The 27,380-nt window shown below is 32.2% G+C and overlaps 1 protein-coding gene across 9 annotated transcripts in view; it reads right to left on the bottom strand.

Annotated features, from left to right (window-relative positions):
- Positions 1-27,380, bottom strand: part of LOC129807444 (cAMP-specific 3',5'-cyclic phosphodiesterase) — a 378,877-nt gene that overhangs the window by 48,147 nt on the left and 303,350 nt on the right. For 4 of the 9 annotated variants that reach the window (XM_055856714.1, XM_055856713.1, XM_055856712.1 and 1 more), the window contains 2 exons: positions 4,458-4,634; positions 3,591-3,629 (listed from right to left, as the gene is read on the bottom strand). In XM_055856714.1, the coding sequence (XP_055712689.1) occupies positions 3,591-3,629; positions 4,458-4,634 (216 nt within the window). Of the gene's footprint in view, positions 1-3,590; positions 3,630-4,457; positions 4,635-12,383; positions 13,639-27,380 lie in introns of those variants that run through there. The other 5 variants (XM_055856716.1, XM_055856715.1, XM_055856708.1 and 2 more) reach the window with 3 other exon arrangements.

Here is a 27,380-nt window from a genome sequence, read left to right as displayed (position 1 = left end):
TTTGAAATATAATTCTAATTAACCGTTGGCGCTGAAAATTCCTTGTCTACATCATGGCGTTTCCATAACTTATCCCAAAGATATCTCCTGCAGATATGCAATTTTACTGTGTCACTGAAGTTAATTCGCAGGCTTCATTTCGGTCCCGAAAAATTTTTACAAAGCGGAACTCTCTGTATTTGCATAATCCCATCATATATTCATAATAATTCTAATATGCGTAATCCCGAGACCCCCTGCAAATAAGCTTTTAGTCATAGGAGAGATCGTGCTATCTTCGGACGACTAAAGCTTCGGACATCTCAATTTTTCTCCTATGTATCCTTATGGATTCTATCTATGAATTTTTCAAGAAATTTAGGGTTTTGGACTAGTTGTTAAAATGTAATATTATGATGGGCTAAGTTTATTAAAAACATATTGAAAAAATGAGATATTCAAAGCTTTAGTCGTCCGAAGGTAGCGCTCTATCCCCTATACATATCTTTCAGCCTCATTATGCGTATCGTTGTTGCGAGTAACTCTCCACTCAGGGGTGACTTTGCACTCCGGAAGTGTCTTTGCACTCTGCTGTTCGTAATACTTGACTTGATTCTATGATTGATTCTAGGACTTATTGATAGTCTTCGCCGATCCGCTTTACAATGTCAAAGTATATAGGGATATGTCAAGCACCACGTAAGGTACAAGGATCCTCAAAAGGATACTGGTAGTTTAAGTAAAGGTCAATGAAATGCAAATAGAGGAAGAGCACCAGCGATCGACATTGTTACCCGGATCGTCAGGTCATTACCATATTGTTGCACCAATTCAAATGAATTTTTAAAAATGATTAACTACGTTTTACAATTTAGTTCTCACATGAATGCAGTGCATTAGTTCAGATTTTATTAATAAAACCAATTTTCCGTGAGACATTTGATTAAATTCCTGACGTCCCTTATCTGAAGGTGCAATTCCAAAATCGATTTCAGAGTAGTAAATCGCCCAAATCTATTTTAAATTTATCTGGCTATAGAATAAGCCATTTCGATTTTGTGAATTTTTTTATTAAAATACTTTTTTTTCATTATTGTTTTTCTAGGAACACATGATTTATGTTAAAATGGGATATAAGTAGTCTCTTTAAAGCTATATTACAGAAGTATGTGGTTAAAAATTAACCAATTATATGGGAATTTAAAATAAAATGACCGAGATGTATAAGATGTTGTGGTCGCCATCTTAATTTGACGTTTCTGTCCGCCATTTCAAATAACTGTCAAAACCAAAAACTCATCCGATTAATCTGGAATTTTAGTATATTTTAGCTAATATTTTAGCTCAGAACATAATTTGTAGAGCATAATACAAGAAAGATTTTCCTAAAAGAATATACCTATCTCTACATCATCTTATTTGAATGATTCACACCAATTAAGAATCAAAACTCTTTGATTCAATTTTTGTTTTGGATAATGGTACCTTTTAGAAACCCATAACCTTCAGAGACCCTAGCTGTTTTTTTTTCAAAGAGATTATTTGTGAATATGAGAGATATCCGTACATGCAATTCATTACATGGATTTAAGGAATATTCAAGGATTTAAGTAAAAATATCTGGATAAGAAATATAAAGTGATATGAACTTAGTTTGTTCTATGAAAATATTTCTAAAGTCCTACTCTACAAATCATCCTTTGAGAAGGATACCCTAGTAATACACCGTTATTGCGATAAAGTGTTATAGAATATTTCTACCCATTTCTTAAAGATTTTCATCTTTAACTAGCTCAGAACGTGATGGGCCACGGGAAATATACTTGTGAGCCACAAGGAACCTGCGGTCTTATGAAACCACACGGAAAATTATTTCATTGTATTCTATAGTGCTATAAAACGAGTTATAAGTCCATAATTAGCTTGCTTTAACTGGGATTATTATAGACAATCTTAAGAGTGCTTGCTACTAGATTTTTTTTTTATAAATTCGTTTGTGAATTGAATTTTGGGGAGAAAGAAATGCGTGAATCCGTTGAATTTTGCGTCTTAAAGTCAAAATTTTAACATACGAGTACGCTGAATTAATATAAGGATTGTATTATCCATCTTTCTGTAAATAATATTTCTCTGAATAACGTAGGACTCTTCAGTTCTTAAACATTTCTTTAAGAACAAGTTGGTCATCCATCAACAATAAAATATTTTCTAAAGGCTAAAAAAAAGTAATAAAAAATTGAATTTGGTACAGTAGAGCCTCGCTATAGGCCATATTTGGTTCCAGATTTGACACTAGGGTCGCATTATAGTCCATATCATTTTTTAACATTATCAACGACTTTTAGTATCGAAATCGTTCGACGACTTCCACTTTCTTTGCGATTGTGTTACTTGTCCTCGCTCTCTTCATTATGGATCACAATTATCACAACTATAAAGCTTGCCAAAAATATTAAAACAATTATGATAACATTTCATGTCGCGTACTAAAAAAACATAACCTAACTTAAAATCAGTGTTTTGAAATCAACGGTCGATAAATTGTGGACTATAGAGCGATGGCCTATAAGCGGGGTTCTACTGTATGCACAAATATATATATTTTTTAAATTTTTGTTTTTGACTCACTGGTCCTCAAAGAGTTAATAAGTCAATAAATGACGTTCTATTAAATCTTGTGGGGACTGTATGTTTTCCAATATCGATTACACTTTCCACAATGAGTCTATCTCTCAAGTTCAGTGATTCCCTGGCGAAAAAGCACATGACTGTAACTCAATTGCAAGAGCAAGATAAAAAATTCTATTCATTGCGTGTTACGAAATTTAGCAAAACAACATAGAATTTAACAACAAAGAATAGAGAACAAATCGTTTTCTAGTGCATTTTACACAACAAGAAAAGCACATAAAGAAAATATCTCTACAAAAAACTGGGCGAAAGAGATAGGTAAAAAAGCTTTTTAAAAAAACAACACTGAAAGAGTTCTATTGAAAATTATTAGCTTCGCTGTGTTTTTCAAATATTGCAATTTCCCCTGGTTGATTTTCGATTCACTTCAAAATGTACTGATTGAGATTGTTTTTTTTTTGGGGTTTCGGGTGCGTTTGTGTTTGTGGAAATGAACAAAATGCATTGAACTGTATTCAGAGGCATGAATTAGAACAAAAACAAAAAAAAAAAAGAAATGGTAGCAAAGAACTTCAATAAAAAGTGACGCAACAAAAAAACATCCTTTGTGGTCTTCTGTAGTGAAATAAAGCTATTTTTGTGTGAATTGCTAAAATAAAAATTGAAGAAAAAAAATGCTAGAAAACAGAAAAAAAAGAAAAATACTTGTGTTTGTGAAAGAAAAGGCATAATATTCGATGCAGTCAAAGTAAAATACGTGAACAAATATAGAATGTTGTGTGCAGAATGTGAGTGAAAACTAGGAGCAGAAAAAAACCAGATTCAATTTGAATTAAGTTGAAAAAAAAAAATTGCTAATTAATTGGCTCCTATTTGCTGTACAAAAGTCATTGTTTTAGGAGGAACTTTAATTGTTTGAGCATAAACAAGAAACGCAATGGAAAAATAATGAGAGATGAAATCAAAATCAAAATACGTACGCTCTTTCCATTAAAACTGGCGGCTCTGTTTCTTTGAACCTGAAATTATATATCGTGTCTTTGTCTTAATGTTTAATTCTTTTTTTTCTATATTTTTTTTTTGTTCATCTACAAATTCATTGCGTGTTTTTTTTCTTAATCTCAAAAACATTTGCAATTTTATCAAAAAAAAAAAATCATCTTCTTTCCATTGATCCTTGGGTTAACTTTTGCATCCCAAGGTTGCAAGTTTAATTAATCTGCAAGAGTGATGTGAAAATAGAGAAAGGGGTAGGCAAAGAGAGAGACACAAATTGTTGATAATGATTATGAAGCAGAAATTTGACAAACTTTTCTCTTTCGACATTTAAAACAGACTTTAAAAGGGAGTTCTAATTGTTAGAATACACATGAAAGAAGTTAGAGAGATCACAGTATTTACTTCCTCTATCATGATATTACTAAAGCTCTCTGAAAAGCTCGGAAAAAGGATTGAAAGAGAAAGTTTCTGTCCAGCATTTTTTTTTGTTCTTGTTGTTGTACCACACACATAATAATTTACTACTTTGTCCTGTATGTTCCTGAGAGGTTGAAAAAGATGAGAGAGACTGTATCAGAAACATTATACGAAAGGAAAGTTCTATCTCTCGTCACAATTCCAAAGGAGAGGAGAAAAAATGTTTCATAAAGTGCGGTGGTTGAATGGAAAATTGTGTCTCTGTGCCTGACGAAGATTTCTTTCGTCATATCACGTTCACAAATATTTACTTTTCAAATATTATTCCCTAAAGATTTATTCTCTATACATCCAGGCTTCTCTCTTTTTTTTTATTATCCTGAACGCACAATATCTTGTCCGGAAAAGATATAGAAGAAAAATAGCTTTACCTCTCGCTCGCAATGCTCGAATTGCGCGACATGGATTTTGGTGACATCTCAAAGTCCGAATCGGATCGATACAGGAAGGATTCACGTCGCTGTGGTAAATTCTGCAGGACCAGTCCCGCACTGGGTGATCCACCCTCCAGGGGTGATCGTGCACCTTGGCCATTTTCCACATCAAAACTGCAAAGACAGAAACGAAAAAAAAATTCTATGAGCTAAAGTAACACAAAAAATAATTATAATCCATTCAATTTATCTCACAATATTCATCAATTTTATTTATTGAGTGAAATGTCAACTTTAATTGCACTTTTGCATTCATTTGACAAGCTAATCAATCTCCACTCCTTATCTAATGTCCCCCCTTTTTGCTCTTTCCTCTTCCTCTCGACCATTGACAATAACAATGGAAAAGTTCATTTCCCTTGTCGAAGAGTCATACCACAAAGAATCCATCTACGTCATCTCATTCACCACAATAAACATTATGGGAACCAATGATATCGATCAGGAAGTTTTCGAGAAAGGAATAATGTTGGAAAAGAAAGATGAAACCCTTCAAAACAGTGATGAAACTGATGGGTGTTTTGCGAGAATAAAATATGATGGGATAATTCAAGTTTGTTGATTTTTCTCAAATAGGATTTTAAGTAGAATTTGTGTTAAAGGAAAAGTTATAGCTTAATAATAGTGTATGTAATGTATAAAAGGTTATTATACAGGTGGTCCCGGGATTATGCATATTGGTATTATGCATAAATGGGATTATGCGGATTATGCAAACATTATCTATGCATCCTTGCCTACGACTAGGAGCTAATTCCTGATATCATTTTTGAAATACCCCCTAAATGTAAGCAATTTTTTGACGGTAAATTTGAAATCAACTTCTATGAACCCTTGGAGCTGAAAAAAAAACTGAGAAATTGGCGCCAAATATATCTTGCATAAGGTAAAGTGCCCTCAAGTCGACCGGTTCCTCAATTCGATTGGAAGAGTTATTTATTCAATTTATTCAATATTTGGCGTATGATCTAACATTAATAGGTCAATTATTCCATAAATACGAAACAGTGACATTTTCATAGAAATTGACCATCAAACAGTCAAAAATTGGCCCACTACTGGTCGAGTCGAGGGCACTTTACCTTATTTTACGGCGTTTCTGTAACTTGTTCGAAATAAATCTCCCGGGGTTATGCAAATTTTCTGTATGCATCTAGCCATTTTGCGCGATTTTCTTCGGTTTTGAAAATATGCATAATCCCTGGACCCCCTGTATATAGGGAACCTGGACCAAAAAGTGACAAACCGGAAATTTCAAGGCTCGAGGCTGAAAAAACGTAATAATAAAAATAATAATAATGTTGGCAAAACATTCCATATGGGAACTAATGCACTAGACACAGTTACGACTTAAGCCAAGAGACGGCTTGATGTAATTATAATCAAAATAATGATCATCATAATACATTTCCACCAGTTTCTGATTAATCTGTCTTTTGGATTAAGTCATAAGTGTGTCTAGGGCATAGGCTCACTGGATGCAATTTGAACATCTTTACTGCAAGAAAAATACTTGGTAATGTAAAGAGGATTTGAAGGGAACACTTTTATAAAAGAGCCTTGTTCCTTTGTTTTTTTTTTCTCACAGCAAAATGAAGACTGACAAAGTGGACACACGAGACACTTTGTAACTCGAACAGGAAACGCAGTAAAGTATATTAAATCTTAATCTCTCAAATTCGAACGACATGATTGAGTTTAAAATATCAAATGTTGGGTTATGTTAATAAATTCATGTTGTGGATGAATGAAAACATTATTTCTCTTCTGCTTTCTGGATTTGCAAACATTATAATCTTTAAAATAATTAAAGAAAATACATCATCACGAAGGTTTATAGTTTAGAAGTATTAGTTACCCGATTTAAAGTTAGGGAAGGCTTTCAGGCTTCGCATACAACTGTTGGAGTTTTCAACCCGCGATCAAAAACTTAACTCTTCTACCAGAGCTTTCGACACGCTCCGTGGCTTCCTCATTGGTTGAGCGTGTCAGTGATTTTTGGGTTTCGTTGACTTTGGGGATTTTTGTGTTTGGTGGGAGGCTTTCAGTGACAATGCCATTCAAGCTTTTTTTGTCATATCATATGAGTTCGAAAATGCAATTCATTGAATTTTTAATGAAATTCCTTTACATGATGATTTTATGAAAATACTATACGTCTTGGTTGATTTATTTAACAAAATTTATTGTCATTTGAATTGCCAGAAATCTCAAATATGTGACTTCTGACAATGCCACGTGAGCTGAAATGGCAATGTCACGGCTACAGAATCGCATTTTCGAAAAAGCTCTCCTAAGATTCGAACCCAATTTGTCACATGGCATTGCCAGAGTGTTACAGAATTCCCCTCCTGGATGGACACAACATACAAACTTCAATCATCCGACGACAACATTTACTTAACCGTTACGTTTGTAGGAGGTGTGGTCTATTATTATTTGGGGTGGAGCTTACTTATAGCCAAATTAGTACCATATGATAATTATGATATCATTTGTTTAAGATCTTGTATCTAACAATAAGATTCTTTACAAACTCAGCTTCTGTGGACCGTATTGGAAAGTAATCTCTAAATGACTTTTATATAAGCTTTCTTGCATACCCTTTGCCTAAGTGATAAATATGTTGGAGGTTTTGTGAAATTATGCGGCGGTAATTGATTGTCCCAGTAATTTTACTAAAATATCGTTGAATTTGTGTTTTTAGAACTCTACAAAATAATATTTCTCCTGATCTTCAAGGCTTTTAGGCCTAAGTGTCGGCTTTATTCTAAAATATTTCCACAGAAATCTTGCTTTTCAAAATAAATATCACTTTAAAAATATTCTTCGCAAGAGATATTACAAAATTCATATTTTCACTATATCTTTCTATAACTAAAAATACTGAAGAAAGAGGGATAAGAAAAATCCATAGATAGATTCTAAAAGTATTCTTATGAATAATGTATGTTTAAGATTTAGTTTTATAGAAGCTGAAGAGTAAAGCATTAAATCATCCTTAAGATGTGTGTACAAGAAGCTTCATGCTATACTGCATTTTATGCAACAATATCCTCTCACGTTGATGCAATCAGCAATTTTCCGATGATATTTCTCCTCTATATCAGTGGAAAAAGAAGCTATCTGAGCCAAATACATTTCCATCCACATAATTCTATGCATTTTATATTTAAATTGTGAAGTTTCCAAATAAAATTTTTCTATTCAATATCATTCCGTAAATAGAGGGAACGCAATGAAGAAGATGAAAGTGGGAAATTTTAGTGGAAATTCATGTGTTCTGCTAATTTGAGAAATATATGAAAACACGCCGCACTATTTAATTACATTGAAGAATCCAGGGAACCACCCATTTTCAACCCAGATTCTATTAGCTATGCGTGTAGTGTCTGAGATTCTCCTGTTGCCTTCCACCACTAATTAATGATATTGATGCTGGAGCTTTTCTTCTGTGTCAATCCCAACATAATTTATACATCACAAACTACATAGACGATTCTCTTTGGTGAAATTAATTTATGTTTCTGATTGAACCTGTTGAATTTCCAATTACCAAAGGTCTACTGGAATTATGCAATTTTACAATAAATCAATATAAACATTCACATATATTATTTGGACCCAAATAAATAAACCTAAATTGTGGAAAATTGGATACATATCGGACTCATTTCAACGAAAATGAAGATATAACTATTGCCAGTTAATATACAACATACAAGTACATAATAAACCTAATTATTTGTACCAGCAATTGAACTGATGATTTTTGTGATATTTATTTATTGCAAAAATAGTTATTTTAAATATCAAATGACACATATTAATATATTATGTGTATATACTATAGTAATTATAACTTAAGAGATTAGTAACTACAGGACATTATATAATAATGTCCATTATGATACCTTAATAACATAATAAACATTAATCGATATAAAACTGTATGAATTTGCTTTTAGGTATATAGGATTGCCACAATAATAGTTTGCTCTTAAATTGACAAAATAAAAGAAATTCACAAAGTAAAAGTTGGTTTTTCCAATTAGCTTTTCATTTCACGGAGCGCAATAAATACTATCAGATAATAAAACATTAGGGTAAGTGTGCCAAATTTTGGCATATTTGCATATAAGCACAGAAGTCCTAAGTTTGAAATGCAATATTTTTATTTCATATTGATATTTTTTGTATATTAATATTTTTTCCGTGTATATTTATTGCTTTTATACTTAAATTATCTTAAGTTGTGGCCTTTAAAAATGATGAAAAATTTTGCATTTATGTTTTTGGATGTAAAGTATCTTTAGTTGTTAACACAGAAAAAAAAATATTTATTTTTGATAATAAATAGAATATTTCTGTTTCATTGTAGAATTGAGAAAAATATCATGAAAAATATTTTCTAAGATGAGTCGTGTAATATAAAAATAAATAAATAAACATTCTGTATACTTTCATCGAAAACTGGTTTATTTTCCTGAAATGGAAAATTCCCTGTTTAGTTGAGTCGCACAAAATCTTATTGAATCAGATCGCAATATATTTTTATTCACATTTTTTTCCACACATGTTATTTGTATATGCAAGATAAGTGAAGTGTTTTTTTTTTAGTGTGGGAAGCACAGTTGGAAGCCCATTCACTTCGTTTTTCGCTTTTACATACTAAAAGAGATGAAAAATGTATCAAACTGTGCGGATGATTAATTTTGTTGAAAGCTCAGTTTTTCAAAAGTTACCTCCCGGGGAAATGTAAAATTAGTATTTTTGTCAATGATGGTTTTTAAAGACTCAAATAGCGAAAAATCGATCACTTTTAAGTCACTGTCTGTCTAAGTGAAGCAATTTCTTTACTCGACTTTATTTGGAGAACTAGTTCCAAGAGTAAAAAGTAAGTAAAAAAAAATGAAAAATTCTTTAGGGAATGATAAGAGTTTCAAATTTTTTTATAGCAGTTTCAAGAGTTTTTTAAAATTTGAATAATTCTAAAAATAGTAAAGAAAGTATCGAAATTCGGAACAAATTAATTTTTAATTGAAATGTTTAAAACTGATAAAAATCGGTAGTTTAAAAACACAATAAGAAATGTACAATATCAGTAACATTAGGGTAGCAAATTGAACTGAGAAGTTTAAGTTTTTCTCAAAGTATTGTCCCCAGCGTCACCATCTTTAGCATCACGACGCTTTTGCAATTGATAGTATCTCAGTGATGACTGATGACTAGTCAATTACGTACGTGTACATGGAATTGTTTGATGGGAAGAAATGTTTGATGAAAAGTGGTGGATTTTCTCATTTAATTGCTCACTCTCCAATAAAATATCGTGTAATTGGCATTTGGGTGCAATTCACATCTAAATTGTGGTCGTCACGTGGTTCATCGAGAGTTACTTTATTTCATAAAACCTCACTCAAGAGTTTACTTCATTTTAATTAGGAAATCGCGAAAAGCAAGAACCCTCACGTACATTTAAGCACGCATTTATCATGAACTGTATAGAACTTTTTTTTTTCTTTTTATATTATTAACCATAATCTTTTAGAAGCTCTTAATATGAAATAAATAGAAAGATGATTGGATTATATTCTGTATTTTTATTTTATTGTCCACGTTTTTTTTGCCTATCCTGTTTATTTGGTGATACAATTCTATTGTAATTTCCATTGAAAATTGGAAAACGTGCATGTTTTTGTGGTTCAAGCGTCACGTACTATTTATTTTAATAATATTCACATTCGTTATTTGCATAAGATGTGTACTGTACAAGAGTTTTCATCTCTACGCATTATTTGGATTCCAAACAATATGTAATTTTCCTTGTGTTCGTACCAAATTTATTCACTCATAAAAAATTGCAGAGATTTCTAGTGATAAACATTTGCCTATGCAAACTCCAAATTGCGTCTAAATATACATACTATTTGTATATGCAGAGCTTTGGGTAAAAGCTCCAAAATGGAAACGACTGAAAATGTCCACAGAGAATGAGCTTAACTCTTTGGACAATGGTTTGGTATGTCATTGTATTTGTGGTTTAGATCTCATTTCCTCAAAGTGCTTTCTGGAATGTCTATTTACACTTTCTCAAACCACCGAAGAAGCAAATTCTGTCAAGAAATCCATTTACGCAAATAAACTTTCATAATTTTATTTTTCACATTGATGCAATTTCATTTAAAATATTATATTATACAAACTATTCATTTATAGAAACTTAGGGGAAAGTACTATCCCTTCGAACGTTTATGCCTTCGAATAATGTGAATTTTCTTTTAGTTTTCCTAAGAGATTTACACATATCTATTAAATATTAGTTGGCTTTTCATCAATTGTTAATAAATCCGTGATAATTTAGTGTAAATCTTTTACGAAAAACGAAAGAAATTCACATTATTCGAAGGCATGAACATTCGAAGGGAGAGCACTTTCCCCTATATTAATCTTAACTTGATCATTATGATGAACTCATAATGAGCTTTGTAGTTTTACGGTAGAGTAAATTAAGTAGGTAATATTTCTAAATAAATTTTCACTTACTTAGAGAAAGCGCAGTAAATTGTTTTAAATAAAACTTATATCGACTAGTCAGAATATAAGTCGAATAAGTTGATTTTTTTTTTGGAAAATTTGTTTTTTCGCTTTTCGGGTACTTCTTGACACTCTTTACCTTCTCTGTACATATTATACTGGAAAGGTTATTATTAACTTTCCGTAAAGTTATTATTTAACTTAATTAATTAAAGTTATTCCGTAACTAATTATTAACGCTCTCCTTTAAAGTTGGTCATTCGGGACTTATTCGTTTTATATTCTGAGCTGTCGATGTGTTTCATTCCTATTATATATTACCAAAATACAAGAAAATTAAATATTATTGTAAATGAACAAAGATAACAGTATAAAACTGTAATCCAATTATAAACATTTTCTTTACGACTTTTGAGAAACAAGGTAGTTGTTTAAGTCAGTGAAATCACGATTTTGATAATTTTTTTTATTGATCAGAGAAAGAACTTAAGGTAAATTCTTAATCGTTTGAACAAAAACTTGAAGAGCCTCTTGATGAAGACAAACTACTTTCTTATAATTTATCTTTAAAATAGATTACGTTGATATAAAATATAGGGAAGAGTTCATGCTTCGTACGTTCCAACCAAAGGTTCACAATGACTAAATTTTTCCCATGTTACTCAATAAATACGATTCACTGCACTCATATTTTGAAAACTATAAGAATCTGCCCAATTTTTTTTTTTTAAATATATTGCGGAGTCACATTTATTCATAAACATAAAAAAAATATATTCATTACGAATCTTGGGATTGTACGAAGCATGGACACTCTCCCCTATACAAGTCAGCTGAAAATTGTTCATAGCAATACTTGTAACAAAAAAATTATAGGACTTATATTAACTGGTCGTCGGGCATTGGTCATCAGGCATCATACTTAGAGTAAGGTCAGGTTTTCATTACCATATGTCGATTATTCCTATTTTAAAGTGCCAATTTTAAATATAATGGCTCCGGCACACCTTTTAGATCAGGAAAATTTCATAAAGTCGAAATTCGCATCCCTTTCTTTCTCAAAACTATTGGATATGTCTATCTCACTCTTTTGCACTCTTCTTCTTATTTTAAACATCACAACAACTTCAATTTAGCTCAAACGAATTTGAAGTGCGAGGGAATAGGATAGACATATGCAAAGCTATTAAGGGATGCAAATTTTGATTTTATGAAATTTTACTTATCTAAAAGGTGTGCCGGAACCATAAATATTTAAACTTTTTGCAAAGATTAAATTTTTAATTAAATTGGCATTAAAGGATTGAAAATTAATGTGAATGATACCTTCCGGTGGTTCGGCGGCGTCCACCAGGAGCCGCCACGGTTCTAGGTGCGTACCGTCGGATACGTCCGCTGGAACGTCTATTGCCTGCTACGCGAGCTCCCTCTGAGCTTCGTCGCCCATCGGGCGGCAAAAGGACCTCCGAGGCCCCACTTGTAGACACCGTTGACGCCGTTGAATCACCGCGACGCGAAAACGACAGTGTCGCGCCACTGGCTGTCGTTACGGTAGAATCACTACGCGAAAATTGAGCGTCCGAACCAGTACTTTGTTGGCGTATTGTTCGTGCCACCGTTGTCACAGATGACTGACGTCGCGCCGCCGTTTGACCACTTGCAGCCGTTGACAGAGATGACGAGGACGACGTCGTCTCGGTCAGGGGACTACAGTGAGTTGCTAAGGCCGCCGTAGGCGACTGGGGCACATCTACGGGGGGCATCATAGCCCCACGTCCCTCGCGTCTCACTCCTAATCGACCCAATGCGCGCACCAGAGCAAAGATTACGAAGAACGTTGCAATCATATCACAGCCACATCCTTTGGAATTGTTCCACTTAAGCCACCACAGAGTTTTCAAATAAATATCTTATTTTATACCTGTGTGAGTCTACGTCAGTTCCTCTTTCAATACGTTAAATTAACTCCTTACACCCTCTTGATCTCACCTGAGAGACACTTTCAATTTCCTCCATTTTCTTTTGTTGCATTTTAGCTTCATGCTTGTGTAAATCAATCAAGCGTGTAAAGTTCAAAGGGTGAATTTGGAATATGTAAATGGATGTCATGTTTTCACTGTAATTTTTCACTATTTTGATTGTATTGTAAATTGTAGCTAGAGAATGTAGATAATATTGATTTTTGTTTGGAAAATCTGTTCTTACGTTTCCCAGACATTATATAAGGTAGTGGTTTATCTTTCATAGGTCTGACAGTAAGAAATAATATAAGACAATTCACAATTATTTACAAATACAACAATAAAATAAGAACAATACAAAGATATTTTGTTTACAACATTAAAAGTTTATCTAGAGAGACACCAGTAATGATACCAAAATTCCATGTGATATCACTTTAAATTCTACTTCTACATATTCATTTTTATCAGTTAGACATATCAATCAGTATGATATCAAAATGTCAAAGATAAAACTCGTCTAAGTTATCGATCTTAAGTTTTCAGCTAGTTTTTTACTCCTTATATAAAGGGATTGAACTTTGTTCTATTTAAAAAAAAAAGAACATTTAAAAAACATGTTTTCGGAAAGCACGAAGCCCCCTGTTGGACACACCATGAATGATTAGACTACACATTTCCATTAATTTCGCACTAATTCGTCTCTCGGTTTAAGCCGTAAGGGCCTTGACAGACCTGAATATTAGCCTAGAGACGGCTAGCGTAATTGTGTTAGAAATAATGGTTAAAGTGCATTTCCATCATTTTCCACTAAGCCGTCAACGGCTTAGGTCGTAAGTATGTCTAGGGCATAAGTCTACCTAGGGCATAAAGAAAAAAGGTTAAATATAGGGGAGACTGGGGCAACCCTTATCAAAACGAATATTTAATTCTTTCACGAGTTCTGAGAAAACTTAAACGATTTATAATGAGCATATTCCTATAGGAAATTTACTGCTCTACAACATTGCAGAAGACTATTATCCTCTATCTCGAAAGAAATGTGATTTTCGAATCATTTTCTAAAAGTCGATTTTGTGGAGATGCTCAAAATTGCTGGAGCAAATTTTGTCAGTCTTCGAATAATTTGTGACCTTTTACTCTCGCAAACATTAAAAATATCAAATAGACATATTTTTATAGGAAATTTATTCCTCTACAATTTTGTCGAAGATAATTTTTCTCTATCTTAGCGAGAAATGTGCTTAAATTGAGCTAATCAGTATTGATATTTTCTGTAATAAATAATAAATAAATAATTAAAAATAATAATAATAAACAAATATTCCAAAAATAGGGCTCAAAATTTCATTATTTTTTATTTTACATAATCCTTCCTCGAATCCCTTGAAACTTTGTGAGTTTAAGAAGGTCCATGAAGGCTATCTATAATAAAAATTTCAAGCCTCAGTCTCTTTCATTTTAGAAAATAGTGAATATTGAAATTTTCGTTTTGACAAATTTTGCCCCAGTCTCCCCTACTTCTAGACTGTAGATCTAGATAATATCGACTTATGCGGAGGAGTACAGAAGACCATATTTTTTTTAACTACATTTTTTTAACGTTTAACCTTTCATTTAATTACAAGTTTACGGGCAAATAAAATATTAAAAAATGGCTTGCAACAACTGTAAAAACTTCATGAAACATGAAAGTCAACTTGGATACTTGATAGATTATCTAGAAGCAAGATAATAAGGCAAATTGAATTGATACAAATTACCCCATAATTGTCAATATTTGCTTCAGAATTTTTGAGAATGTGCACAAAATCTACTCTTAAATTCGAAAGAATCTTTGTGGTTAGAAGAATATGATTTTAGTCAATTTAATTATGGTATCTCGTGAAAAAAAATCTGACTTTGTTACACTTCATCCTAGATCCCCCTATGGGTCCCGATCAAATCCAAAATGGCAAAATCCCGAATGACTCGAAATCCCGACTAGCCAATAGCCGGGATTTTGGCTTTTCGGGATTTTGACCGGTACCGTTTTCTACATTTAAACGGGTAACTATTTTAGCTATTTTAACCGGGTTTTGGACAGATCAGAGAACCAATTTAAATTAGTTATAAATTGGTTACATGACCGAAAATAGCAATGTAAAATTTATAGAATGATTGAAGCCTTAATGTATTTAAATTTCAATTACTTTGCCAATTTTATCTGGCCATTGTTTTTCCCAAGTTCTAGTAACTTCACCAAGCAACAACAGCTTTATGAATTTTCTATCTTATGATTGGGAGCAAAAGACGCACTTAGACAGACTTCAATGAAGATATTGAGGAGGTATGATGAAGAAACCAATGAATATAAATTTTATACTTGATTGCTTTCTCACCCATAACAAAGGGTACTTTTGTGTGGGATCCCTGGGAAAACGTGAGCAATGAGGTTGAACTGTTGAAATTGATTCGATGCATTTTGGGTTCAGTGCTTCATTTAGTGATCGTAAAAGCCCCTTCAAATGCAATATTGAGAGCATCTCAAGCACAATATTGTCGCATTATAGTGTCTTCTTGAGAATATCTTGAGCAGACTTAATGAGGATACGAGAAATATGATCCCTTCCCACATTCCATTTCAACCCTAGACAGGATGACTTCATTTCAAACAAAGACCATTTTACTCCAATGGAAAAATCTTGTAATTTTATTTTATTGTAATTTATTGCTGAGCAGACAGAATGTTTTGCATATAGAACTTTCTTCAAGATTGCATTCGTTGCATTTTCCATAAGCAACACTGTAAGCTTTCATTTAAATTCCAATAGTTATATGGCAGATGAGAAATTCTCCTCTGAATTTGGTAGTTAATTTATTTCAACATTATTAATAAAATTTTCTCAAGCACTGGAATGCTCGCAATGGCGAAATAGCAATGTACATTTTTCATATATAAAGCATGTAACGCGTATCCAAACTCTGAAAATTGATTTTGAGAACACACCCTTGAACATAACCCCTTTCTCCTTGGTTCTTTTTTCAATTGAAAAAAATTCTCATAGGAAATTTTCGCTGTGGGGTTGTTGAACACATTTGGTACATGCATCCAATTGGCTTTTTTTTCTATCTCTCTTCTACACACTCAGCAAAATATATTACTCGTATTTATGATGCCCATGTATTTGACGTCACAATGAGATTTAATATCAAATCAGATGATAACTCGAGTGTATAAATTTGTCGCTTGTTGGAATTTAATACACGTCGCTGGATATGGATTGCTCATGGGCCCCTGAATGATTAGGAGAGGAATGCTGAGATGAGTGAAAAACAGGCAGAAAATATACAACGATATCACCAGAAGTTATAAACGAAAAAGCCCCACATACCAATTTAAAATTGAGACCAAATGAAGCAGACAATTACTAAGATTTCATCCTTCAAAATGCTATCTATAGATGAAAAGGGAAATTAATTTTGACTTTTCTTTTATCTCCAAATATATAAATTTCCATTGAAAGGCGTCCATGTAATGTCTTTGCTTGGTAAAGTAATTTCCTATTCGAAACGCATGAACGGAATTCAAACATTCTACAGTACACATAATTTCATGAAAGAAGTCTTTGAAATAATAATCTTAGAGACATTCTCAGGAGAAGTTAAATTTTATTCACATTTCGTATTTGTTCATGTTCTCTAAAATGTGGTATGTATATTAAATTCTTAGTGATTATTCTATAAAATTTTCATCATTAAACAATGTGTTAGAAATTCAAGTGTAACATTACGTTGCATAGATTATTCTGAAAATTTTGCAGCTATAGAAGGGTTCTACACTATCAATTTGAACATTGAATGTTATACATATGGGTATAAACTTCGAAAACTTACAATTATTACAATTAATTTGTGAAAAAGCATTCCAAATCCAATCATTTCAAATTAAATTTTGATAAAGATCATGTAGCAGGGCACAGTATGCAATTATAGTATTGGGGGAATTTCATTAAATTTTCCACTGACGATAAAGATATGTAGGGTAGTTAAATATCGCAGCAATTTAATTTTTAAAGGTAAAAGCTCCATTTGTTTAAAAATTAAAGGAGATATTTACTTTTACTGACTAAAATACAAAAAAAATCTAAAATAAAAAGGGATAGCATAAGGTCCCAGCTTTGCGAAGTGCCTCAACTTGCGGGAAAGAGTTGTCCGTGAATTCTATTCGCATGATTTTGGGTGTATTCATAAATTTCTCAAGAAAAGTACATTTTAGAATAATAGTATGAGTAATAAACATAGGGTAAGTGTGCCCAATTCCGGCCAGCTTGCAATTCCGGCCAGATTTTTTGTTCCTCAAATTTCCATGAATTTTTAGTTTTTACATACTCTAGAGATTATACAATGCAAAAGAATAACGAAAAATGTAGCTTCGACAAACGAGATGACGTGAAAAAGACATTTGAAGAATTCCCGAAGGACAAGAAACTATGAGAATGAGGGTGGCCGAAATAGGGCACGAAAGCCATGTCTACATTTTTATTCATTTTAAAATGTATTAAGAATAATTTTAAAGTGAATAAAGACGATAAACTGTCTACAAGGTTCCAAGCAATACTCCTAAAGTAGAAGGAATGAAAAAAATCAATTTCTATTAATTATTTCTATTAATTAATTACATTTCAAACTTGAGACTTTGGTGCTTGCATGCAACTATGTCGATATTTGGCACACTTACCCTAAGGACAAATAAAAAAGTAAATGGGGTGGGTAGTCGAAGACCGGAAGACTATATCTCTTACCCTTGGCCTCTAGCCGCGTTACAAGTTTTCGAATAAATAGAAAAGATTTTTGAAAAATATTTGAGACACGTATACATGATTTACATGTACTTCACCGATTCACTGCCGATTGGAACAAAAAATTTTGATTAAGGCAATTTTTTGAGAAATAGGCCACTTACTGAAGGCTGAGGTAGGGGTTAGGCGTGTCGAAGGAAAAAAAAGAATTAGGATTGGTGGTTACGACCGTCGACTGGGTTGACATGTGTCGAATGCGCTGTACATTTATTTAATATTTATTATTAAATATTAGCGAAGCAAAATATTCTATCTATGACATAATTTATTAAAAAATACTTTTCATCATATTACATTTATTTTTCTCTTATTTTTTTTTAAGAGAAAAAGTCTGGAAGGAAGCCAAAAGAGTTTGTGATTCACATCAAATATCCTTAAGTAATACAATATTTGAAATGTTGAAAGCTTTTCCAAATGATCACATTTGTGAAATGCTTTTATATTGGCGTAAACATAAAATTATATGAGCAAAAAGGGAGAATTCAATTGAAACAGAATACACCTCCATCATGTGCATTTTTTTCTTCCTCAAGATATTGTAAAGAATAGAATGAACGATATAGAATTGGACCCAAAAAGAGGTCGTGTCTCACGTTGAAAATTTATTCATCAATTTCTATGGCTTTTACAAAGAAAACGGTGAGACGCCAGGAAAATTTCTCTTTCATCAAACAAATGTTTTGTCTGTTTGGTTCTAAAATGTTTGGGCGGAAAATCGATTGGTATACGTATATACCTTCAGGAAAAACCACTTGTGAATCCCTCAAACTCATCAAAGTATTTTCCACCAAACATTCTTGACAGCAAGTAGATGCTGCGAGAATTCATGAATATGTGGAAATTGAAAATCTTAGAAGAACAAGCTATCACAGGGGAACCAATTCCTAGCATAGTGTGTGAACAGTGTGGGCGCAATGATAACAATCAATATCAAGTGGGAAGAAGGCACAGAATACAGAGAATATCCTTTTTACTTGTCTAGAAAGGAAAACTCAATTGAATCTGGGATTCTGACTCCAAGGGTGAAATGAACAATTTCCGGTGAACCGAAGAATAATAATCCAATGGGGTCAGTCAATATTGAGAGTCCAACTGTGCCTCAATATTCGTCAATTCGTCATTGGCACTCTTGTATCACTTGAATGTGAATTGCTCAATTGAGTCATAACATCGATAAGGAGAACCCTCGTGAACATTCAGATAGCACTTCTCAACTGGAGGCAAACGAGAAAACATGCTGAGCTGGACAGAAAATTTGTCCAAATATTCCAGGTGAATGAATTTGATGAAGAAACATAATTTTAAACTGTCAGCAACTTACATTTTTCTCAAAGTCTTCTCGCAAATAATTTGAAAAACTATATTACTTTATGGACTTTATATAATCTTTTAAATATATTACCGCTTACTGTCAAAATCGAATTATTATAATTTAAAGCATTACGCTTTGAAAAGGAGAAAATGCTTAAATTTTCTATAAATCAGTAATTTAACATGGATTTAAAATAACTTATAGTTAAAAATTTCTGCAACTGTAAGGTTTGGCTTGATTAAAAGAATATCAATGGATGAAGAAAGTTTTTTGAAAAGTTTTATTAAAATATGTTATGAGTCCATTTCATCAGAGAAAACTAAGGGAGATATTGTGACATTTATGCCCGATTGACAAACTTACGATTTAGACTTAGATAATGATTTGACTAAATTTAATGATATTATGGAGTCCGTCTTGGCTGATATGTTTTAAGAGCATTCACTTGAATTACCAGAAATTTCAAATGTGTGACTTTTGACAATGTCACATGGCAATGCCAGGATTATAGAATGACATTTTCGAAAAAGCTGTCCTAATATTCAAATGCAGTCATAGGGTAAGTGTACCAAATTCCGGCCAGCTTGCAATTCCGGCCAGATTTTTTGTTCCTCAAATTTCTATGAGTTTTTAGTTTTTGCATACGCTAGAGATTATACAACGCAAAAAATAACATAAAATATCGCTTCGACGAGGAAGATGATCTGAAAAAGGCATTGGAAGAATTCCGGAAGAGCAAAGAACTATGAGAATTAAGGTGGCCGGAATAGGCCACCAATGCTACGTTTACATTTTTATTCATTTTAAAATGTATCAAGAATGATTTTAGAGAAAAAAAGACAATAAACTGTCTACAAGGTTCCAAGCAATACTCCTTATAAAAAAGTAACAAAAAAATTCAATTTGTATTAAAAGTATTACATTTCAAACTTGAGACTTTAGCGCTTGCATGCAACTATGCCGAAATTTGGCACACTTACGCTATATGGCATTGCCAGAGAGTTACAGAATTCCTCTAGGGCTCATAATATTTTTGTGTTACTGTTGAATCGCATCATAATCACTAAGTAAATCTTTTGCTAGCTTCTTACTGTAGTTATTTCATAAATTTCCCCAACCTTCTGTGAAAATTTATTTTGAAAATTCGAAATTCAATTTGAATTCTTCGAATATCCAGACGTTTTGAGAAAATATTGTGTTATTTATCTTTTATAAAGATACTTATTGGACAATTAAATTTCTGCTTTAAGCACGTTACTAAATGAAAAGATGTTAATTTATCGCTAAAGTATATTTTACTCTTTACTAATTTAAGGACGAGTGGGTCACCTGTGATCCCTTCGATTAAGCGGTCCCACGATGCCTAATAATTACGCCAGTGATAATCAAAAGGGAAGGAATTTTTCTTTTACTATGTTTAATTGATGTATCAATTAAGAAGCATTTGAGTGGCTTAAGGGGAAGTACAGGATCATGAAGGTTAATGATCTAATTAATAACCGATTCATGGACAGGGTCTACCAATAAACTAAAAGTTGTACCTATATCCGTTTTGTAGCTTAAACAGAAAAAGGAGTTACAAATTTTGTGTCGTTAATTTTCGTAAAACTCCAAATTCGGGAGTAGCACATGACTAGAACGAGCTTCCAGAGGCAGGAAATTGCTCCTTGGAAGTTACTAGGAATCAACATATTTTGAACAATTTTTCGGGAAACAGCATGAAAAATTTTTGGTGTATGGGAAAAAAGTGGGTCACCTTCAAATTCGGGCACCTTTAAAGCTGGGCCTTTTTCTCCAATTTTTAAACAAACCTATATCTTATCATAATGCTATTTTTCATTCACAATTGGTTTGTCGATATAAATTTATATCATAGTAAGGTCCAAATCTATTTGGATGGATGAGAAAAACAATCCAATTTCAAAAGTTGTCCAATTGGAAGGTATCCCACTTCCTCCTCTAAATAATTATCCCAATTTAATATCATTTGATCATTATTATAAACATTGAATAGGAATAAACTTGATTGACTTAATCCTCTGTTTCAGAAAAATTTGAACGATAAATCCATTTTGTGCTCATTTACTTCAAATTACTACACTGAGAATAAAAAGAGGGTGCGATTAACTTTTTTTCCTCATATTTTTTATCACTTTTTAGGTGTAAAAATATATCAATATTTTTTAATGCTAATTTTACACCTTTTTAAGGGTAAAATTAACATGGAAAAGGTTAACTTTAATCCATAATACACCTAAAAAGGGTAATATTTACACCGATTTTGGATCAATACTGCAGGGTAAAATTAACATTTCCGGAATGCTATTTTAACTTTTTCGGATTTCTCTCAGTGTACAAATTACACAAGCAATCAAAAAACAGCAAAATTTTAAAAAGCTAACAAAGAAATTTAGTGATTTATATTTCCTGAAAATTTATAAAATTTTCTAAATGCATTAAAATCCCAAAATAGCAAAAAGAACTGAGTTAGCTCCTTGTTATTTCCAGTGAGCGATATGTTTGTAAGTATCGAAAATTCAAGGGATTTCACAAGCATTGAGAATTCCACAATTTACACATTATGAATTCCGCAAATTTTTCTATAAAATTCGTTACTACATTTTATGTTTTTTTTTTATAGTAAAAAAAAATTTATTCTGGCTCATAACAGTAAAAAGTACCAAAATCAAGGTGTAAATTGATTTTAAATTAAATATATTCACATTTCGTTTGTTTTTGTTTAAATTGAAAAAAGTTGTATCATGTCAAAATAAATTTTCACCTTGGTAATATAATATTTTATTTTCGCATGAAACTGCATAAAATCGAATTAAAGTATATGTATATGTACCTGGTATTTAAACTATATAAGTAGATATCGAAAAATGTCATCAATTTTGCCTGAATTTTGCCACAAGCAAAAATATTTTTCCATGTATCCACTTCACCAAGCAAAACCCTATACTTTTTTTTTTTACAATTTGCAATCAAACGATGCGTGTGACATTTTTAGTAGGGAAAAAATAACTCTAAAAATGCAAACTGATAGGAAAAGTGCACTGCACATATGTCTTGTAAAAACACAGTTTTAACAGAAAATTTTAGTGAAATAAAATACAATTTTCATTACATTCAACAGAGCATGATTCCCTACTGGCTATCTCCCGGTATATGCACTTGTTATGCACTTTTTATCCCTTTACCACCACACATGTATTTTCCACCTTTTCATATTCGTAATTCGTAGTAGTACTAATTTGTAGTCTAGCAAAAACCACACAAGATAAAGTGCCTTCGCTCGACCGGTAGAATTATTTATTTATTTATATTTGCTATTATTGCTATAATATTTAGCTTATGATCTAACATTAATAGGTCAATTATTCCATAAATAAAACGAATCAGTGTAGAAAATTGACCCACTGACTGGTCGAGTGAAGGTAGTTTACCTTTACTGACTGAGAGAAATCCGAAAAAGTTAAAATAACATTCCGGAAATGTTAATTTTACCCTGCAGTATTCATCCAAAATCGGTGTAAATATTACCCTTTTTAGGTGTATTGGGCCTTAAAGCTACCCTTTTTCATGTTAATTTTATCCTTAAAAAGGTGTAAAATTAACATTAAAAGATGTTGATATATTTTTACACCTAAAAAGTGTTAAAGTTATGAGGAAAACAGTTAATCGCACCCTCTTTTTTTCTCAGTGTTATAAATCTGCAAAAGAGTTTAATTTTTGTAAATATGCAAACTCCTGAGAGAAAAGTTTTTTTTTTGAATTTGTGTAAGCTTATGAACATAGAGGAACGCTTTCAGACTTTGAACATATTCTGGCTTCGAATACTTTATATTTTTAGCAAGTTCCTCTAATGAATCTGACTTGATTTTTTTAGGAAATGTATGACGTTATTAAATTATGTTGCTATTGAGATTCATTAAAGGAATATGAGAAAAAATGAAGTGTGCAAAGCTTGAAAGCTTTACCCTATAGAAAATTTAATTATCAATGATTTTTTTTAAATATGGAATCTACTGTTTAAAAATCATTTTAAATACAAGGAAATCTCAATTTCCAGAATGAGATTGATTCAAAAGTATTTATACAGAATCACTCATGAAGCCATTTTCTTTGGTATTCTAAAAATTAGAATAAAAATTGTACGCTTTCAAGCGTTTCTAATGGACGGGGAATTTTTAAGTTGATGTGAAGCATGAATTTTTAAGACAAAACTCCCTTTCTTATATATACATATATTGCGGACAACATGGACCTCTTGGTCTATAGTTAAAGTGAAGGAGAAAATTGAGAAAAAAAATCAGATGACGGTTGAATAAATTTTTGTGTTGAATAAAATAAATTTGATATGACAAAAAATTACCAATCCACCCTCAGAAAAATCTCCATCCCCTAAATGTTATTCACAGAAGGTGAAAAAAAATAAATGTGTGGTAGAGTGACAGAAATCCCCATGAAATTCATGAATATGATAATTTGTTCTTCAATGAGGAAAACCCAGAGAGGATAACCAAGGGGATAATAACACTTCACTGTCATGGTGTTACTTAGGATTTCTCTTACTTTTATCATGAAATTCATTCGCCCCCATGTCACGCATTTAAGCAACACTTAAGGAACGTCGAGGCAGCATCGGTATGCTCTCCCACTCTTTTGTGACTTTCGATTTTCTTTCGCACCGATCTTACGTAAAACAGCATGAAAATGAGAAAATAAAATTAATTAGAACAATGGGACGGACAGTGTGAGAATCTTCAATTATTTTCTTGAGTTGAAAACTTGAACATGGGGTGGAAAAAATTCACAAGTCATTTGCTAAACTAACAAAGACAAGAACAAAAAATATTTATGTATAAACTTGAAAATTTATATTAGTTTTAAATATCTTGCATACTTTTTTAATTAATTTTATTCATAAGTTATGAGAAAGCACGTATTTTTCTCTAAATTTTGTCATATTTGTCAACAAGGTTAAAATAATTAAGTGGGATTAATTGTACCAAATACAATAAAAGTTACGCGTATATACAGCATCTTAACACTTTTCTAATGCTATTTTAAAATAGCATTCTCTAGTAATTATACAAAGAATTGAATATTGTTAAATTAAACATTTATTTCCGCATTTCCGAAATCTTAATTTCGTTTCCGTCTCTTCCTCAAACGTATTGGCACATGTTTATCTTTTACACTAAAATTTAAGATTTTTATGGTGCCCACGGGAAGAAAAAAAAGATAGATAAGAAAGGAACAGAAATTTTAATTGTATGATTTTTTTATGTAAAAGCTGTAACAGAGGCCTATGGGGTAAGTGTACGAAATTTCGGCCACTTTTATTATTTATCCTCAAAATTTCCATGAATTTTTAGTTTCTTCATACTCTAATGATTGTACAAAGCAAAAAAAAAAATGTCACTTTGAAAAACTGTGAAAAAAACTTTGGTATAGAATTCCGGAAGGGTAAGGACCTATGAGAATAAGTGGCCAAAATATTACACAAAGCTATCTCTATATTTTTATTCATTTTAAAATTTATAAAGAATGATTTTAAAAGAAATAAATCAATAAACTATCTACGAGACTCTAAGCAACACTCATTAAAAAGATGTAACAAAAAAATCAACTTCTGTTAAAAATATTTATAATTAATTAACTAACTTAATTAATTAATTAACTAACTCGGCAATTATGCAGAAATTTGGTACGCTTACCCTAATTCAGAATATCTAAACCATTTCAAAACTTAACTAACATGAAGTTAAGGTCTAAGATTAAAAAACTATAGGTATCGTATTTCAAATTATTTTTGGGGCAATAATTAATTCTTTCTTTGATTTATGGTTAAATCTTAACCGATCTCAACTGGTTGCGAATATGAACCCATTTGGAACAATTCAATTCAAATTTATTTCAATAAACTGTGTTGCGGCTGCCGACCGACTACACAACCGGTCTTCGTAGGTAAACAGCAGAAACACTGGTTCTCTAACCGTATAAGCCGTTGAGTTTAATACAATCTCTAAATACAACAGATATCAAATTAGCAAAATAAAGAAAAAAAACGGAAAAAATCTCTCTAATGAATATTCATTTCAAAGGTCTTGGAATACCTAACAAGTATGGACCACCAGTTCAATAAATTTAAATGGTACCATCATAACGATATGTGACAATCTTTTAATCTTTTTCAAATGGTAAACTCATTCCTATTTTTTTCTGGAAGGGGTTTCTGGTTTTTTGAGTTTCACGAAAAACTGAGTTTCCAGTATTTCGCGATGCAAAAATTGGGTTCTCGAATTTCGCGATGCATAAATTACGTTTCTCGGTTTTCTCGATCGAAAGAGTGGGTTTTTCGGATTTAGTAATGCGTTTCTCGGACAATTGACAAGGATTTATTAATATGAGTGAGTCCTTTGTAAGCCTGATGGGGCTCACTTGAATAAAATTACAAACTTATAAGGGGAAAATGGGGAACTGAGGTTGCCACCCTTATTTCAATTTCCTGAGAGTGAATTGTCACCGATGACTAATGCTCACTCACTGAAGTAATGATGTTAATTGCCATAAGCAACAAGAGCGCCATATAACAACCTTCAGCAGCCCTCCTTGGGATGGTAGGGTGTGTAAAGAATAAAGAATGTGGATTGGCGGGATACAGCCATCAACAGGGTTGACATGCGTCGAATAGGCCGTACGCTCTACACCTTGATCATTTTAGTTCATACATTGATTTATATCGCTTGTAATAAATATATTTTAAAATAAAAAAGATAGAAAGAAGTAGTGTGGAATAGCCTAATTCAGAAACGGCTCCAAACACTAATTTTTCGTAGCTTATATTTGTATATATGTCTATATTTATATATTATCTAACTAACTGTCTTAATATTTGAGTCTTTGTGCTTCAAATACATCAAAAATCCATTGAGGCTATATTTCATAAAAAAAAATCTCATTTGGAGTAGGTCCTAAATTAGGTTATTCTACCCTAAGTAAAAACTATTTTACGATATGTTGAAAAAACCATTTTTGGGGATCAAATTTTGAAGAGACGTCAATTATATTATATTATTAATTATAATCAAAATAATGATTTTACTCAAATCCCATCAGTGTCGCACTAAGCCGTTTCACAACTTAAGCTGAGAGACGGATTAGTCAGAAAGTCATTGAAATATTAGATGAGTTCATATATTCTGTCAGTAGAAGAGGTCGAAAGTTTGGAGTGGTATATCTCAGCTCCTGATGAACATAATTGGATGGGTGAACTATTGTTGGAAAGCTTGGCTCATTAGCTTTTAGAATCTGGTATATGTAGTCTGCTATGGGTAAACCATGGTCATCCAGAACCATTTATGTCGAAGAAGACACATTTTGCAACATCTTTTTTGGCCATCTACTGCTGGGACCAGGAGTAACCCACAATTCTCGCACAAGGACTATTTGTTAGAGGAACTCAAAAGGTATAATTTGTGGAAGAAATTTTTTTCTTGGACATATTACTTTTTTTTATTCATTGACTTTTTCAAGAATTTTAACATTTTACACGCATAGAAAAAAATGACAGAAATCCTTCTATCTCATTTTCTGGACAAACTAATGAAGATATCGACTTGGAATGTTCTAAGTACTCCCCCATAAGTTGATCCAAGGAATCCAAATGTCACTTCAATTTCACCCCAACGTCTATCCTTCTCCTCCAGAAACCACTCTTTTAGGATTTCTGTAATTTTTTCCTTGCGTTTAACACTTCAAAATTCTTGCAAAAGTCGATGAATAAAAAAAGTAAGATGTTCAAAAAAAAAGTTTCTTCCACAAATTGTACCTTTTGAGTTTCTCTAATGAACAGTCCATGTGCGAGAAAAGTGGGTCACTCCTGGTCCCAGAAGTAGATGGTCAAAAATGACGCTGCAAAAAGTGTCTTCTTCGACATAAATGGTTCTGGATGACCATGGTTTATCCATAGCAGATTAAGTATACCAGATTCTAAAAGCTAATGACCCAAGCTTTCCAACAATAGTTCACCCATCCAATTATGTTCATCAGGAGCTGAGATATACCACTCCAAACTTTCGACCTCTTCTACTGACAGAATATATGAACTCATCCAATATAATCTGATCATTATTTTGATTATAATTACGTTAAGTCGTCTCTCGGCTTAAGTCGTAAGTGTGTCTAAGGCAAAATGCTA

Source organism: Phlebotomus papatasi, chromosome 3, assembly GCF_024763615.1.
Source record: "Phlebotomus papatasi isolate M1 chromosome 3, Ppap_2.1, whole genome shotgun sequence".
Taxonomy (NCBI): domain Eukaryota; kingdom Metazoa; phylum Arthropoda; class Insecta; order Diptera; family Psychodidae; genus Phlebotomus; species Phlebotomus papatasi.
This window is presented reverse-complemented; position numbering and strand designations above follow the sequence as displayed.